The sequence below is a fragment of the Chaetodon auriga genome, chromosome 7 (genome assembly GCF_051107435.1).
Source record: "Chaetodon auriga isolate fChaAug3 chromosome 7, fChaAug3.hap1, whole genome shotgun sequence".
NCBI lineage: Eukaryota > Metazoa > Chordata > Actinopteri > Chaetodontiformes > Chaetodontidae > Chaetodon > Chaetodon auriga.
The window spans coordinates 10,494,047-10,510,656 of record NC_135080.1 but is presented as its reverse complement, the minus strand read 5'-3'; the positions used below and the strand labels follow the sequence as shown (position 1 = coordinate 10,510,656).

Here is a 16,610-nt window from a genome sequence, read left to right as displayed (position 1 = left end):
TTTTATATTCAGAATTGTTTTGTTAAACTATTTTTTTTTTTCCCCAAAATCAAGCGTAAACTTTAATGATTACTGAAGCAGTGCAATTCAGATCACTTCATAGACATTTCCATGTAGATTTCCAGCGTTAAATTTACAGTTTACAGCATTTGACCTCATGTGAAAACTGATTCTTAATGGTGTCTGATGGATTTTATCACAACCTTTTCTATTGTTTTCAACTCACTTGCCTATTGGTTATTCACATTCTTAACGTTAATTCTATTTCGTTTTACTTTTTGAAATATTGTTGGGATTTGAACATCTAATAAGTGCACATGGACATACAGTATATTATATATTGCTCTGGATGATAGATTGTATTTAATCATAGGTCATCAAATATTATAAATGTTTATGGTGACACACTGTCAAAGTCAGTCAGTGGTTTTACTGTCTGTGTACCTGCTGCTGCCACAAGATGTCCCTGTAAGACAGGAGAGATGGCCACACACCTTACTTTTCATATTATCCCGCAGAATTAGGTAAACTGGATTAAACTGGAGAGAAAAACTCTATTTTGTGAAGAAATACTTCTTGTGTCAACCCAGATCAACCAAATTAACATAAATGATCTTTGTCTGACAAAGCAGGATGTCATTAGAGCAGTCTTTTGTCATATGCATTTGTATAAATATTGAAATTTTGATCCCCAGTGACAAGTCAATCACATCTTAAAGCCCAGATTATCCTATATTTGTGCTATTATCCACTGACTGTCAGGAAAGTGAACTGGACAGAGACCAGAAAGTTTCTTTCTAAGCTTCTTTTTCAAAAAGGAACTGACAAACTGGAAAACTTACCTATAAGCATTAGCTACACCACTATCAACACGCAGGATATAACAAGCATGATTAAGATGAAACATGTTCACTAAGGCACTCAACATTAACAAAAGGCCTTTGGATTGAGCGTCAGCATCTTCTAAGATGAATGAAAACTTTCCAATCCGCGTGCTGGGGTCTGACATCCTGAAGCTGCACAGCAGGTGTAGAGAGGGTCTCAGACATACAGTAGTGTGGGCATGAGTGTGTGTAAACTCTGTTTCCTACATTTCCTTCTGACCAGGGTGGTGACAGGAAGCCCGTGTACATATCCAGCCTGCCGCTGTTACCACAGGCCAGAGGTCACATTTGTCACATCCATTTGCCCATTAACTGTCACTGCTGTGACCCTGCAGTCACTTCACTCTGCCCCAACACGCAAAACTCTTCCTTTCACACAGTCATTTGAAAGCAAATTTATCATTTTAACATTGCCATGACATACATGGCTGAACTGGCTTGAAGCTTACTTTTAGCACACTTTTAGAGGAACGCTTTTTTTGTTAAGTTTTTGTTGTTGTACCATACCCTAATAGGAATGTTTGAAAACAGATATTAATTACAATTAATTTACAATTACACACTGTTAAGGAGGCACTCAGATAGTTTAAACTGGTAATGAGATCCCTCAAAAGCCACCTGCTCTTGAAATTTACCAAAATTTCCAACAACAGACAAGTTTCTCACAATGACACCGTCATTTTTAGGAAGACTGGGGACAATTTTCCTGGCGCTGTCTTTATCATTGTTTGTGAATGTATGTCAGAGAGAGAGAGAGAGAGAGAGAGAGAGAGAGAGAGACCTTGTGCATTCAGTGACCCACTGACCTAGTCATAGTGGCTGTGAGCAACATTCTCCATCATGAAATATCCTCCCTTTGACAATGATATTACAAACAAAGCTTGTCATAGAGTCCCAGATGTTGTTAAGCGCATACATAAAGGGTGAGAAGCACTTAATTCTCTGCAACGACTGTAGTTAATAATGTCCGTGTGGCAGCGCTCCCTCTAGCAGTGACTGGTGATTATAAGTAATAGAAAAATAAAATAGAGTTGGTAAATGCACTTTTATTACAATCCACATGTGCTGGTTGCTCCAAATGGAAAGCGAAATGGGACAAACAGAGCAAAGTAATACAGTGATACTTTCAGACCAAACCACAGTACAAAAGGGGCATCAATATGTACAGTATATCCATGTACAAAAAAGCTATTTTACAAGCAGGTATGAAAAAATCATACATCTTTGACATACTGTAATATTACAGAGACAATACAGGCAACAGTGTATAGTTTTAAAACAGTTTCAAAAAGGCTTAAAAGCCTTTGGAGCAGGAGTATGCACTCTCTTTAACAAGTATATCAACTTTGTTTTCTTTTCTTAAACTGTCTCTGTCCTTCCTTTTCCTCCACGTTCACACATAATATACATTCTCTATTTCACTCTCACACACGCTCACATACAACCAGACACAGAAACACACAGAGTGTTAAATAAACGTCCATTCATTAACCTCTCTGTCTGTCAGAGTTCAGTCTGAAACAGAAATGGAGGTCTGAACACCAATCAGATGGCATCGTGGACCAGGAAACAGGTCGCGAGTCTCCTTCGGAGGATGATAATTTATTTCCTCCAGACAGTATCTCAGGCACTCAAGTCTCCAGATTAAATCAAGAGTCTAATGAATCTTTCAGTCAAACATCACGCGCCTGCTGCTCCTCCTAGTTCTCAAAAGAAGGTCAAAGACGTCAACACAGCAAGAATTTGACCCTCCCGCTTAGCAGCCTTCGCTCCTCAGGTGTCAGCTGATGAGCACACAAAGGTCACAGGGTCAGCCCATTTTCTGCAACAGTGACACAGAGCAAGAAACTGGAAACAGGTCCCTGTGAGCGAGAGAGTGCGAAATACGCAAAATAAAATACAATAAAAAAAACTCCTCAGAGGCCCAAAAGTTCAAAGGTCAGGCTTCCAGTTCCTGGTTGTCTGTGTAGTGGAAGCGGTTCAACTTCTCCCTTTCCCGGTTTGAAATGTCCAGTTTGGGGGCGTGGGCTGGCTTTAGTGCTGGAGAGGGGTGTGAAGGTGCTGGGGAGGGCGGCAGGGTCAGTTCAATCTCCTCGTAGCAGCGTGAGACAGGGGTGGGGGCTGGAGGGTGCGCGAGCGGGGCGGCGGGGGGCAGGAGGGGCACGGGACGGTCCACGTTTCTGATGAGGTTGACAAACTCCCTCTGGTTGTTGATGCCTTCTTCCTGTGGGACGGCCTGCTGCTTTTTCCGCTTTCGATGGAGGTGGGAAAGGATGAAGGCGCAGGCCGCACAGCCACAGACCGCCACTAAAGCTAAGACCCCCACCAGGATAATGTAGAAGCTGACACCCCCGTGCGTCATGTCAGACATGGCACCTGCTGACACAGAGGCGGAGACGTGAGACCAGACTTCATAGAGATTTTGTAGTTTTTAATACACAGGCATGTATTTTGATTACCTGGACAGTGTTGCCCAATGCAGGGATTTTTGAGGCTCATGCATTCATTACCATAGTAACCCTCAGGGCAGGCACACACATATCTGCCCTCTGTGCTGTGACACGATGCCCCCTGCTGGCAAGGATTAGGATTGCACAGATCCAGCACAATCTGAAATAATGGAAAAAAGAAAAACCTGTAATATTGTCGGGCTACTAATCCTGGTAATCAAGATCTATAAGATCTTCCTCTGCTGCATGTATACATTTAGCTTTATCACTCTGTGTCTCACACTATGAAGTTTTCATTCTGCAGACTAAGGAAGCCTTAAAATAGCATCTATGAAGGTCGTCCAACCTCACAGAAGATTCCTGAATATCCCACGGGACAGCTGCAGGTGACGGTCTTTCCATCCTTCTCCACACACTGTCCTCCATGCAGACAGGGGGTGCTGTCACAAGGACTCGGACCATTTTGGCAATATTTTCCTGAGAAACCAGGGCGACACAAGCATCTGGACCCTGATACCTGGTCCTGTGTGGGACAGCATATAGTGTATGTTATTTATATGCAGGATACTCATATTACATCTTTGTTGAAACAAGAAAATGAGCAGTACTTTACTGTTACATTCTACCATATTGTTCTATTAACTTTGTTTCCTCAAAAAAACATAAAAAGACAATTTCTGACATATTCACACTATTTCTGTTTCTTTTCTACTTGTTGGTATCATTAGGCTGTGTTAGTGCACATGTGTCACTCAGCTGGTGAGATGGCAGAGTGGACAGCGTTTATGCCGTGGAAGTATTCACATTACTTTGAATATGTAGGCGAAAGAGACAAGAACATCTTGGTGAAATGCAAATTGTGCCTGGGTGATATGTTTCTATCAGCTGTGAAGAGTTCCACGTCAAATTCGAAGAAGCACCAGCAAGCTCAGCACAGCTCCACAGACACCCTCGCTTTCTGTTTACTTTTATGTACTTCAAATAATTCAGGTTTTTCTTTGCATTTATTACAGATTATAGGCTGTAGGCCAGGCTATGCAGTGACAGCAGAGGCATTACATTCAGAGGTAGACATGCAGTAGGCTGCACACCCTCTGGACAATATAACCAACGTGCTCAAAGAGTCACAAAGGTTCTCATTTCTGGTAATGCAACAGTACTCAGTTACTTTACTTTTCTCAGTAGGTAATACTGTAACTGAACAAGTTTCTTTTAAAAGTAACATTACCCAATGTTGTTTATATGTGTGTAAAACAGAGAGCAACAATATACGATATATTGTGCGGAAAAGGGCAGTAAAGAGAGCAAGAGGAGGCCTGTACTGCATCTGCCACAGGCAGTGAATCAGTTGCCCCTTTGAGAGTAAATACTGCTCACAACTCGAGGCAAAAAATATCAAGAAGAGGGTTTTACTCCCAGAAGAAGGCCTGAAATGCCTCAGCATTAACAGAATTACAATGATTCCCAGTGATTGATTTTGCAAACTTTGTTTCTCCAGTTGTGTGAGAATTCGTCATTTTAAGGAACAGATAAAGGAATGAAAGAAAGAAGGAGATACTGCAGTATTATGAGAGAGGAAGCCAGCGAGCAGGCCAGAGGTGTGACTGACACGCAGAGACGACAAGCAAATTAGGCAGCACAGCTTGGACTCTCACCTCACAATGTCCGCCGTTCAAACACAAACCCTGACAGCTGCTGTTCCCTAGAAATCAGAGAGAGCGGGAACACGATATTAATCTGTGACATTTATGATACTGTGGTGCCGTAAACAACAATATACAAAGTGAGAAGAGATAATAGTCAAAAACAAAAATTAAAACACTCCATTTTATTAGCGTTTAATTTCTAGTGTGTTTCAGTGAGACGCTGTGACACACGACTGAAGGAGTAAAGTGATCTCCTGCCCACAGGAATTCTGCAGGGGAACCGCTGCTTAAACACAGTCCACAGAGGCTCTTCATGTTTCACGGGCTGCCACAGGACGCTTTAATCTTTTACTTCTTTCCTTTCTTTTTACTTTTATACTCACTGATGTCACAGTTAGGCCCCGTCCACCCAGGAAGGCAGTCACACAGGTATCCACCGATCAGGTTACGACAGGAGCGGGCGTGGACGCATATACTCATTTCACACTCATTGGTGTCTAAAGGGAGAAAGAAAAAGTTTCTGAAAATACTGATGGAGGGTTAATTGTTCTGTGCTGATCATTATATCTACGGATGTGTGTGTACCTCCACATGATCACCACGTCCACTCTCTTCCAATCAGGATTTTGCTCAGACATATTACGATCATTTTAATTCATAGCATTGTCATTGTTTTTCCTGGATTTTCATTTGTTCTGCTGATGGACCAAAAACTCTCTTATGGGTTGCTGTTTTGGCACTATTTATAAAGGAAATACACTAATTGGAAATGAAATTAAAGGACACACAAGATGGAAGTCCAACATATATTAACAAACCAAATCCGCAGTCTAATCTTGCTGCAGAATTCACAAACAGAACCACACTAAATAAACACTAAAACATCCCATAAAACTACTGAATCTAATCTTGTGTGTCTCCCACCAGCGATCTTTAGCCACCAGCAGTGTTTCCCCTATATTCACACCGCTGCTCCAGAAGCACAAGTGTGATTAATGCATCATTAATATCAGTGGGCTACTAATGATTTTCACTTGTACATCTTCAGTTGTCTAGCTTCCTCTCCTCATTCTTCAAAGTGCCTCTAGGTTAAAGATACTGATATAAGGACAGTGTGCAATGTGTGTGTGTGTGTGTGTGTGTGTGTAGCAAGTTTGTGAGAGAGAGCAAACCACAGAAAAGTGTCAGTGAATGCGAGCAGAGCAAAAGGTTATCAGTAGATATACGGTATAGGTTAGAGTATGTCAGTTAATAAATGCTGCACTAACTTTACTTTGTTTGGCTGTTATGTAACATTGGCTAAATCTATAGGAAGTCATCTACACTTAGATGCATATAATGACTACCTTTGTGTGAATATGCGGAGGCGTCTCATGCTCGGGGGCATACAGCACACCTCCAGCTAAACAAAGGTTAAACTCAAATTTTAAGTGGATGCTTGAACTGAGCAGTGCAGCGGAGAATAGCTGGACAGACGCCAGCAGGATGCACAATAACACTCGGAGACAGAGTGTTTGTCAAATATCATGTTTACAAATGCACAGTGCATCTTAAATAATGCCTTGGAGCATCTTCTTACATCTTTGTTTATGCACAGATCCCCCTGCTGTACCACTGCTTTGGTCTATATGCGCCTATTCCCACCCTCTGTCTCACTGAGAGTGTAAAAGCCAGGAACCCCCGAGGGCCTGGCTCTGATAGCAGAGGAGGAGGATTAGAAAGAAATGCTGAATGAATAAAGAGGAAGTAGTCAGTCAGTTATAGGTAATCTAAACCTGTTACCATCACTGAGAGGCCTATTAGGATTTAGCACCGGCGGAGTGTGTGTGTGTTCGTGCATGTGTGGGTGTAATCTATGGGAAAAGCCTGGGGATTCTGCCGGGTACGGGAGAAAATGTGGGGACAGAAGTCGGCTAATAAAAGACTGAAACCGATAGAAAGTATAATTGCCTTTCACCATTTGTGCCACTACTGACGCTCTGCCTCTCGGCTCAGGCTATAAAGGGTTTTATCACTTGTGTTTGAATACTGTGTGTGTGTGTGTGTAATACTGTGAGTCACTGACCTGTGATGTGGAACTATGGGGGATTATCAAGTGTCAGAGTGACATATCACTGTAACACAGAGGAGCAGGAGAGGCTGTCATCCTGAAATATGTCTCCGTTTTTACTTCATAACCCCCAAGCCTGTGTATGTGTATATGGTATGTCCTGTGTGTGTGTGTGTGCGTGTGTGTGTGTGTGTGTGTGAGAGAGAGAGAGAGAGACCTGATCCTATACAATATTCCCTCTTCTGTACTATCTAACACAACAACCCTGTGGGAGTTTTCTTGTCAATATGAGCGAATGCAGCCCAAAGAGACGTGACAGTGCATTTAGAGAATACTGATTCACAGTCAGGATGGGTTGAAAGGAGAATTAACATGCTGTCGGCTTTTACCGCCACTTTAATTTGTGCTTTAAATGCATATTCCACTTCAAATGGAACACATAATCACACACTGGCCACTGAAACACTGGTTTTGAAACCAGCTGTGTTTTACGGCTCAGATTGATTTAGCTTGATGGAGGATCAGTGTTGAAAATCCTGCGAATAGATTCCTCTGAAGACGATAAATATGCGATTTTCTCATTTATGGAAAACTGTATTAACAACTGTGGTGACGTACTTTAATGATGAATGATCATGATTACAAAAACCCAGCATGTTACACTTCTGAGGCATCACACTGGGGAACTCAGATGAATCCCTTGGCGTCAGTGTTAGTGCTTTTGCTCTGATTATCTGGCAGGCTTTGATCAAAATGTAATATTTCATGGATTAATTGTTCAGTACACAGTCCTGGTATCAAAGTACAGTATCACACATCTGTTAATCTACATACACTGAATCACAATCTGCTTTCTTTGTGCCAGTGATGAAAGCATTGCAACTAAGCTTGTAAAACACGATCACACACACCATGAATCTTTTCTAAAAAATTAGCTAATTTATTTTAAAGCATTTCTTTAAGCTAGTATTAATAGCCTTGCCTTCACTTGGCAGTCTTTTAATTAAGAAACTAATTACAATAATAGTCTTGGTCCTCCATCTTTAAAAACACAATTTGCATCTCTGCTTTGCATTCAAGTTTCTTGCTTTGCATACATTACTTACACTCATGATGACTGAAATCACATCATAATGTTAATGAGAATATAAATATACACATTGTACGATTATCACAACATGGCAAACTTGTGCGAAAATGACAAAATAATTGTTGCCTAGGCCTACTTTCACTCTCGATTTAGTCTTTTTTGCTTTGATTTTTATTCCTGCTGTGTTTTGAAAGATGCTGTTTAAAATATGATGAAGAAAAGGCATTACAGGCTATTCAGAGTGTATATACTGTAACGCATGTTTAATCCTGACCCACTGACCCAGCTGGCAGGTCCTCCCCGTCCATCCAGGCGGGCAGAGGCACCGGTAACCTCCAGGAGCCTCCTGACATGTTGCTCCACGTCCGCAAGGGCTCCGATCACACTGCCTCACCGCTGGGGGAGATAAAAAAAAATATATATATATACACGAACTACTGGTCTGTGTAAAGAGAATATGTGTGTGTGCATTTGAAAGAGACTTTTCGTGTGGGTAAATGTGTGTAACTGAGTCTGTGTGATGCCACCATGTGGACATGTGCGATCTGCAGCATTGGTATGCGGATGCTTTGGCGAACTGTGTTTTCATTCTCTTTTCTGCTGCTCTGGTTTCTGTGCAAACAGTGATAAATATAATCATCTGCTGCACGTACATGGCTCACACCTCAAACCTTTCCCAGAGACGAGGGAGGAACAAGAGAATTTAAATAAAGGATGATGGTGGGGGAAAGGAGAGGCAGGAGGTAGAATAGAAAAACGGAGCTGCCACGCCTGGTTCCGCTCCTCTGAAAAGGAATTACAAACAGTTACAGAAACAGAGGAAGTGTGAGGGAAAAAAAGCACAAAGAGACACAGAGGAGCTCTCATTTTAGGGGTTAACAATGCAGAATGTCCTATTATACATGGCATATTTGTGCAGTAGTGGCATCATAACTTTTCCCATGCATTACTCTATGGTATACATCTTTGGCTCTGTCTCTCTCATAACCTCTTTTCATTTACCTAACCCCACAGAACAACCATTTTCCATCCTCCTGACCCCAACTGCAACCCGAAGCAATAATAACCCAAGCCAGGCTAGTGGCAACTAGACAGAGAGTTCATAACAAACAAAGAAGCCTTTAATTAATATCAGTTATATATATAAATCTAGTCTGAAAGCAGAGCTGTGTTGTGGTTATGGTCATCATTCCCTGCAAGCCTGACAATCCTCTCACTGTGTACTCCCCAGAGAGCCCCCCCCACAACACATACAGAGACAGAGATAGACCGCCTCTCTGACTGTTAATCAAGCCAGCAACAAATAACAAGAGCAAAAATAAACGATTCCTTCATTCCTCTGTTTGTCCCTCTGCTCTTGTTCTCTCCCTCTCTCTCTCTCTCTCTGACAAAATGCTTCTTGTCGAAGTGTTTACATGCCACTGACGGACCTGCAGCGCTGCTTATCCTGATCGAGGTGAAGGCAGAGGATGTGGAACGCTGCTTGTTTACACATGCAGCTCTGACAGACCGTAACCTGTATGATCCAGTCTCACCTGCAGCCACTCACACACACAACATGAGCTCAGACCTACTGCATGCAGTATGGGAGTCTGATACACGAAGACGGAGCACATCATCCAGGCTAAGACGGACTGTTGTGACAACTCAGTTGTTACTTTGCAGCCAAAAGCATGTTTGACCTTTATCCATGCTTCAGTGGGAGATTATAAAAGGTGTGAGGGCTGCCGTAAGCCGATGTAACACAGCGTGCACCAGGGATCAAGCTTCACACAAACAAAACAGTGTCAGTGCTGTGAGTCAGAGCATTCTTTTCCTCTAGCTGCATGTGCTTAAAATGTGTATGAATTTTACAAACAGTCAACAACGTAGCTGTAAAACTTGATTTATTTTGATTTGGTGTCCCCATGTTTGATGAAAAAAAACACACAGCAAAAGCGGCCTCTTGAAAGGCCCTGTGGTAGACAGAAAATGATGAAGTGCCCTCTACAGTGGCCCAGTGTGCAAGAAAATGTGATGAAGTGCCCTGTAGGTGCCCTTCCAGTGGTGAAAACGTGACGCAGTGCTATGTGGGCTGACCGAGACAATCAGCTGGCCTCGGCTAGTTCCCTGTGATGTTTTATTACAGAGGTGTAGTGGTTACACTTAACATCTGAGATGCATAATTACACGGATTATTACGGACTCGTTGTAATAGCTATAGTTAGACAGTCTGACATTGCGTCCGGCTACTGTACATCAAGCTAATGTCATCACAACTGCTGAAGACGAAAGCCAACGACAACATGTCAGTCCGGCTCTGAACACAAGTGTGTATTGTTCTTATGTTTAACAGTGGTCTCAGTTTCCTCACAGAGCAAACAAAGTCTGATATCATTACATTCATTTGGCAGACGCTTTGGGCCAAAACAGCCTTGTATTTCTTCCCATGCACACACACACATCACAAAGGAACCGGATGTTGCTGCACAAATCATCACATATGTGTTTTCACTGTCTGTCTGATATAAGCAGCACTTTCTTTCATTACATCAGGAGCAATCTGGGGTTCAATGTTTTCTTTGTTTTATTAAAAACTTAAACACGTGGACAGGAGAAGCCATTCTACCACACATGTGCTCACATCACCAAACATGCTTGTGACGCTTCGCTTGCATTTAATCCTTGTGCAAGTGCAACACAGTATGATTGTAGAGTACAAGGCTAGACAATAAACCCATGATTCACTGCCATTAAAAAACACTTACAGTTTCACCTCAGCTTATATCAAATCAATAGAGTTGATCAAAGATGCTCCACCTCACCTTTTCTTAGCAATGCAAATAGAGTACGGGTGGAAATGCGCACACACACACACACTCACACACACACACACACACACACACACACACACTCACACACACACACACAAAGCCAGACAGAGGGCCAGGCAGATCACTGATTGCTGCAGATACTGTTTGTGTTCAGGATAATTTAGCTTCCTCTGCTGGATTGATTAGAGTCACTCACTGGCTTTGATCCAATAACAACCAATCACAAACAATCTCACACTGCTCAACCCCTCAGCTCAGAGTTGTGTGTGTCCACGAGGAGTGTGAGGAGTGTGTGTGTGTGTGTGTGTGTGTGTGTGTGTGTGTGTGTGTGTGTGTGTGTGTGTGGGAAATTAACAATCACCATCAGCGCAGGTGTGTCCGGTCCAGCCGTCGGTACAGATGCAGCTGAAGCCCGTTGGGTCTTCCACACAAGTGGCTCCGTTCATACACGGCGACGACAAGCACGCATGTTCCACTGATGGGTGGAGAAAGATGGAGGAGGTGGAGGAGATGGGTGACAGATGTCATGACAAAAGACAAAAAGAAGATCAGATGACAATGATATAAATAGTTACATTTTACCTTCACTTTTTGCTCCCTGTGCCACACAGTGTTATCCTTCTTTCTCTTTCTTTCATGCAGACACACTACCAGCATGTGTCATCTTCTGTATCCACATACAGTATTTAAATGCAGTTTTTTTCAGCAGTTCAGTGCCTGTGTGGTGAAGCTACACTCACCAATGTCACAGTTGCGTCCTCTGAAACCTTCCTGGCACTCGCACTGGTACTCGTTTGGTTCTGTGTTGGTGCAGGTCCCGCCGTTCTTACAGGGCTGGTGGGTGCCACAGTAGTTCAGATCTGAAAGCAGAAAAAAGTCTGATGAAAGCCTGCTTTTATGTTTCACTTCACAGCGCAAAACAGCAGAGACACAAAGCATTCAGGGAAGAAAAGCTAAAAGAATGAGGATGCAGATGGTACCAGGATAACTTCAGTTTGACTTTGTTCTCAGGTAAAGAGTGCAGCACACACACACACACACACACACACACACGCACACTCTGCACAGAGGCTGAAGTGTATCCAGGTTGGCTCAGCGTGCTGACTGTGCAGGCCAGTAGCTGCAGGGCCTGTTGTCTCCAGTGTTAAGGCTGATTAAAGCTTTGCTTTCTCCTAATGATCTCCTCCATGCCCACAGTCTCTTTGTCTCACCACAGCTCTTTACAGAGCCTTTCTGAATACACAGAAACAGCTCAGGACCGCACCTAGTTAAGAGGGCCCAGCCCAGCCCCGCTCACATTCACCTTACCCAAGGCTATCGCCTTTCCTCTGCACAATACAGCGTCCCGTGGGCACTCGTTCGGCTCCCAGATCCCAGCTCCCACACCGGGACAGAGGTGGGAGGTGGGCAGTTATATTCTGGGATTATGTTGGAGGAACTTTGCTGCAATGTGGTGGGAAAAGTTAAAGAAGGTGAAGCCCTGAGGGAGCTGGGTCTTATTTCATACAGAAGATCAGTACACCATGCCCAGTGTGTGAAGAACCACGCCTGACAAACAATTATAATGAACAAACAATGTTTCTCTCACTGTCTTTCTCACACACACACACACACACACACACACACACACACACACACACACACCGAGTCCTTCACCAGCATACAATACACAGCAGACCTCTTTCATCTTTACACAGTCCTCTACATATTGAGTTTAGCTGTGAAGAACCTTGTTTGTACGAAATGGGATGTTAAAATGAGAAATCAACAAGGACAAACTAAATCCCATGTTAGTACATCCAGGCTTTCTTTCATTCTGTCTTCAAAACATTCAACTTAACGGGCCACACGTCTGACCTTTGTCACACAGCAGTCCTCCCCAGTTGACGTCGCACACACACTGCCAGGGTTCAGTGCAGCTTCCATACACACAGCCGGGGAATGTCACACACTGGTCACACAGAGGGCCCTTCCAGCCATAATGACACCTGAAGAGGAAGTGCAAAGTTCATATCACGTTCACAGGATTGATAGTAACTGTTTTGAACCAGCTCCATTAGTCACTTTATGTGCACACTGCAGCTATTGTTGCTGCTTTATTAATTTAACTGCTGAAGGGACGGATGCTTTCCTTTTCACTGAATGTTGTGGAACTTGTTTTCTTTAAATGGCTACTTAACCTTTGAGAAAGTTCATGTAAATTACTGTTGCACAAATTGTAACTTGCTCTTTGGAGGTTTCTGCTACAGTAGAAATAAACGCATAATTTCACAGGTTATACGCAGCTTTTAACTTCAACAGTTATATTGATGAGAGATCAGCAATTTTAGAGTGGAAATAGCACATCAGTGCAGACAAACCCACAAACACCTGCCTCCTGCTGCAGGATTTAAGACCCCATTGCAGACATCTAATCCAGGTTAAGGTTTAAAAACAACATATCAATACTGCACAACGTAGCGTACTGCTGAATTCTGCTAGATTCTGTATGTAATGTAGCTTTGTTCATCATGACATTGATGTGGAAATTACATATCATTTGGCCCTGCTGTCTGTTGCATCAGTGGTTATGGTGGAAGGGAATGACTAAATCTTCCTGAATCATATCAGACTCACTTGCATTCTCCAGGTACAGTACAGGAGCCGTGGACCTGATGACACCCCTGCTTGCACACCGCTGTGAACAAGACATGCACACACACACAAAACATGAGCTATTAGAGACGAGGAAACAGTAGCTATGAAACTGAAATCACTTTCAGTTGAGTTACTGGGCATTAAAACCTGCAGTCAGCACTGAATATATCTGCCACTTAAATAACAATTCAAAACAGTCGACAGAAAATAACCCCACATATCATCAGATATACAAAACACACATAACATGGCGTAGATCATCCGTGTAGAGGAGGCGCCTCGTAAATGTTGGAAGGCTGTTGTAACGTGTCCTTTCTAACTTTTCACAAGTTTCCAGTTGGAGAACCCAAGACTGAAAACTCCCTGAACTCCGTCACGGTCATTAAGCTGCGGGGGGTAACAGAGGGACCCCTGGCTAATTTTCCTGACTTCCTGCTTCTCTGCAGTCCAATCAACGACCTGCTGAGGAGGAAGTCAGATGAAGTGAGGATGTCCGTAAACTAGCTGCGTGTCCTTCAGGGTTCCCATGGTTTCCACTCTGGTTTCCTCCATTCACTTTTTACCACCGCGACACGATGGCAGCACTCCGAGGTCACACAGTGAGGTCGTCCAGCTGATGAGTCACAGACAGACGGAGAATAATCCCCCCCCCCCCCCCCCCCCACACACACACACCGTCCACTGAAGCGAACTGCATTTAGTGTTGTGCTTCAGTGTATCAGTATTGACAACAGGAGTAGATGTGTGTACTTGTGTGTGCTTATTCTCAAAAGTGCAAACATTCATGATGCTGATCCTTACTTGCTCAAGGGTTGTTTGAGGGCTGCAGCTTGGTTTTAGGGTTAGTAAGTATGCTTGTGAGTGTGTGTGTGAATCCAAAACAACACATCCAGCAATTAAAGCTGATGACACTGGCTCGTGGGTCAAGTTTATTTTAACAGCCCTTAGTCACAATAACAATTTCAAAGGGCGACAGAGGCCAACACCAGAAAGGAAAACAACGATTCTCTCATGGAAAAAAACTTTTAAGAAACCTTGGAAGAGTTCGCTACAGAGGAAACCCCCTTCCAGGGATAATGGAAAAATAAATGAAAAGCAAAAACATTCTCTAATTTTTCTCATCAGTGGCCTCAAGTCATCCTGAGGAAAATATGAGCTGAATATTTTCTGGCAGCAAACATTTTCCCAAATATAGTGTGTGTGTGTATGTATACATATAGATAAAGTGAGTGAAACTCAACAAAACATGACTGACTGAACAGCTGAGCAGGTGGATAAATGAAGGTTAAATAACTTTGATAAAGACCCTTCCTGGTGGTTTTGCATTTTTAAAGCACATTTACAACAATTTCAAATAGTATTACATCTCTACATATAGATCCACTTTCTTAAAACTGCTTTTAAACCCCCTAATTTTCAACATGACAACAACATGGCTTCATACAGGGAAAGAGATAGCCTGGCTCTATCCAAAGGTAACAAAATCCACCAACCAGCACCTTTAGAGCTCGCTAATGAATGCGTATCTTATTGCTTTAATCGGGACATAAACTGTAGTGTAAAAATGGTTTTATTGGGGACTATAAAGCGCCTGGAGCCTTGAATGTATTGGTAAAAGTGTTGTTACGTGGTATTGTTATGTGGTCTGAGCTTTGGAGTATTTCACAGTTCTGAATGTGACTAAACCAAACAAAACTGAAGATTTGAACTCATTATATACATGCATTGTACATTTTCCTTAACACATACAGGACATATGGTGTGATGTGCTCTAACACACAGCAGATGTAAGCTTCCCGTCTCACCTTCTTTGCACTCTGATCCCGTCCAGCCCTCCATGCAGACTTTGGCACCACTGGGGTCACAGTTGAAGTGACCAAAGAAGTCGTCGCGGGACCTGCAGAACTTGTTGCAGAAAGGCCCGTAGTAGTTTGAATCACAGCGGAAGCGAAGCCGATACTCCAGGCTGAGAGTCCGTCCGTGGTGACGGTACGTCTGCCACTGTTCACCAGGGTTCAACATGGAGGAGAGGAGCACTCGCTCAATCAACTCTCCTGGGAGAAGAAGGAAAGAAGGAAAAGACTTTTTGAGGAAAGTACAAACATCAGCTTTAAACTCCACCCGCTTGTTTTAGATACGTGGCTACAGCTTGGATCACACAATCAAATCAAAAGTGTGTCCAAAAGGGGTTTCTTTCCCATTTACACAACAATGTGAACTTGGCATTTTGTGTTTGTCGTACTGATATATTTTCAGCAAGTTCGCAGAGGACAGGACTAAAAAAAAAGGTGCATTTTCAAATTGATCTGTGTTATGGTCTGAAAGTGAGCGTCCCAAAGATCTTTCATCCTTTGTTCCGGCCAGAATTTCTTACGTACATCCAGTTAGCACAGTTCCAGTATGAATATCAGTGGAGACAAGGGCTGACAATAGGTCCAGAGAGAAGGGGTGAGGGGTCTGCAGAGCACAGAGAGAGAGGGCACCCTGAACACCAGATGAGGCCCGCGGGGCAGCGCTGACCCCCGGAGGGGATTTCCCAGAGGCGCTGTCATCCCCAACTCAGTTATAATCTCCTCTGACAGGGTATTAACACACACAAAGCACTGAACACTGTGTGTGTGTGTGGGTACATCTGTGTGTCCTTATGTATGTATGTGTGTATTTAAGAGATGGTGGTAAGGATAAGGGGAAAGACGACAAGATAGTAATACAGAAAAGGAAGTCTTGTTGGAAATAAGTCAGTGATGGAGTGAGGAAGGGTGTACAGTGTGTGTGTGTGCGTGTGTGAGAGAGAGAGAGAGAGAGAGAGAGAGACAGAGACAGAGACAGAGAGAGAGAGAGAGAGAGAGAGAGAGACAGACAGACAGACGCAAACAGAGCCAAAGAGGAAGGGAGGCAGCTATTAGGGCACACACATTGCAAACTGCCTGATGAAGAGATGAGATCACTGTGGTTTGACACAAAAGAATGAAAACAGGGGCACATATTGGCCAGTGCGTGTGTGTGTGTGTGTGTGTGTGTGTGTGTGTGTGTGTGTGTG

General features: G+C 43.2%; 1 protein-coding gene across 3 annotated transcripts in view; it reads right to left on the bottom strand.

Moving 5' to 3' along the window:
* Positions 1-1,928: 1,928 nt before the first annotated feature.
* The window catches only part of LOC143323945 (protein jagged-2), a 41,501-nt gene continuing 26,819 nt past the window's right edge, over positions 1,929-16,610 (bottom strand). Inside the window, exons 4-14 of one of the 3 annotated variants that reach the window (XM_076736134.1) lie at positions 15,376-15,624; positions 13,550-13,610; positions 12,791-12,921; positions 11,674-11,793; positions 11,295-11,408; positions 8,403-8,516; positions 5,364-5,477; positions 4,990-5,036; positions 3,681-3,857; positions 3,344-3,494; positions 1,929-3,263 (exon numbers count right to left, since the gene is read on the bottom strand). In XM_076736134.1, the coding sequence (XP_076592249.1) occupies positions 2,824-3,263; positions 3,344-3,494; positions 3,681-3,857; positions 4,990-5,036; positions 5,364-5,477; positions 8,403-8,516; positions 11,295-11,408; positions 11,674-11,793; positions 12,791-12,921; positions 13,550-13,610; positions 15,376-15,624 (1,718 nt within the window). In that variant the 3' untranslated portion in view covers positions 1,929-2,823. The remainder of the gene's footprint in view (positions 3,264-3,343; positions 3,495-3,680; positions 3,858-4,989; positions 5,037-5,363; positions 5,478-8,402; positions 8,517-11,294; positions 11,409-11,673; positions 11,794-12,790; positions 12,922-13,549; positions 13,611-15,375; positions 15,625-16,610) is intronic. The other 2 variants (XM_076736135.1, XM_076736136.1) reach the window with 2 other exon arrangements.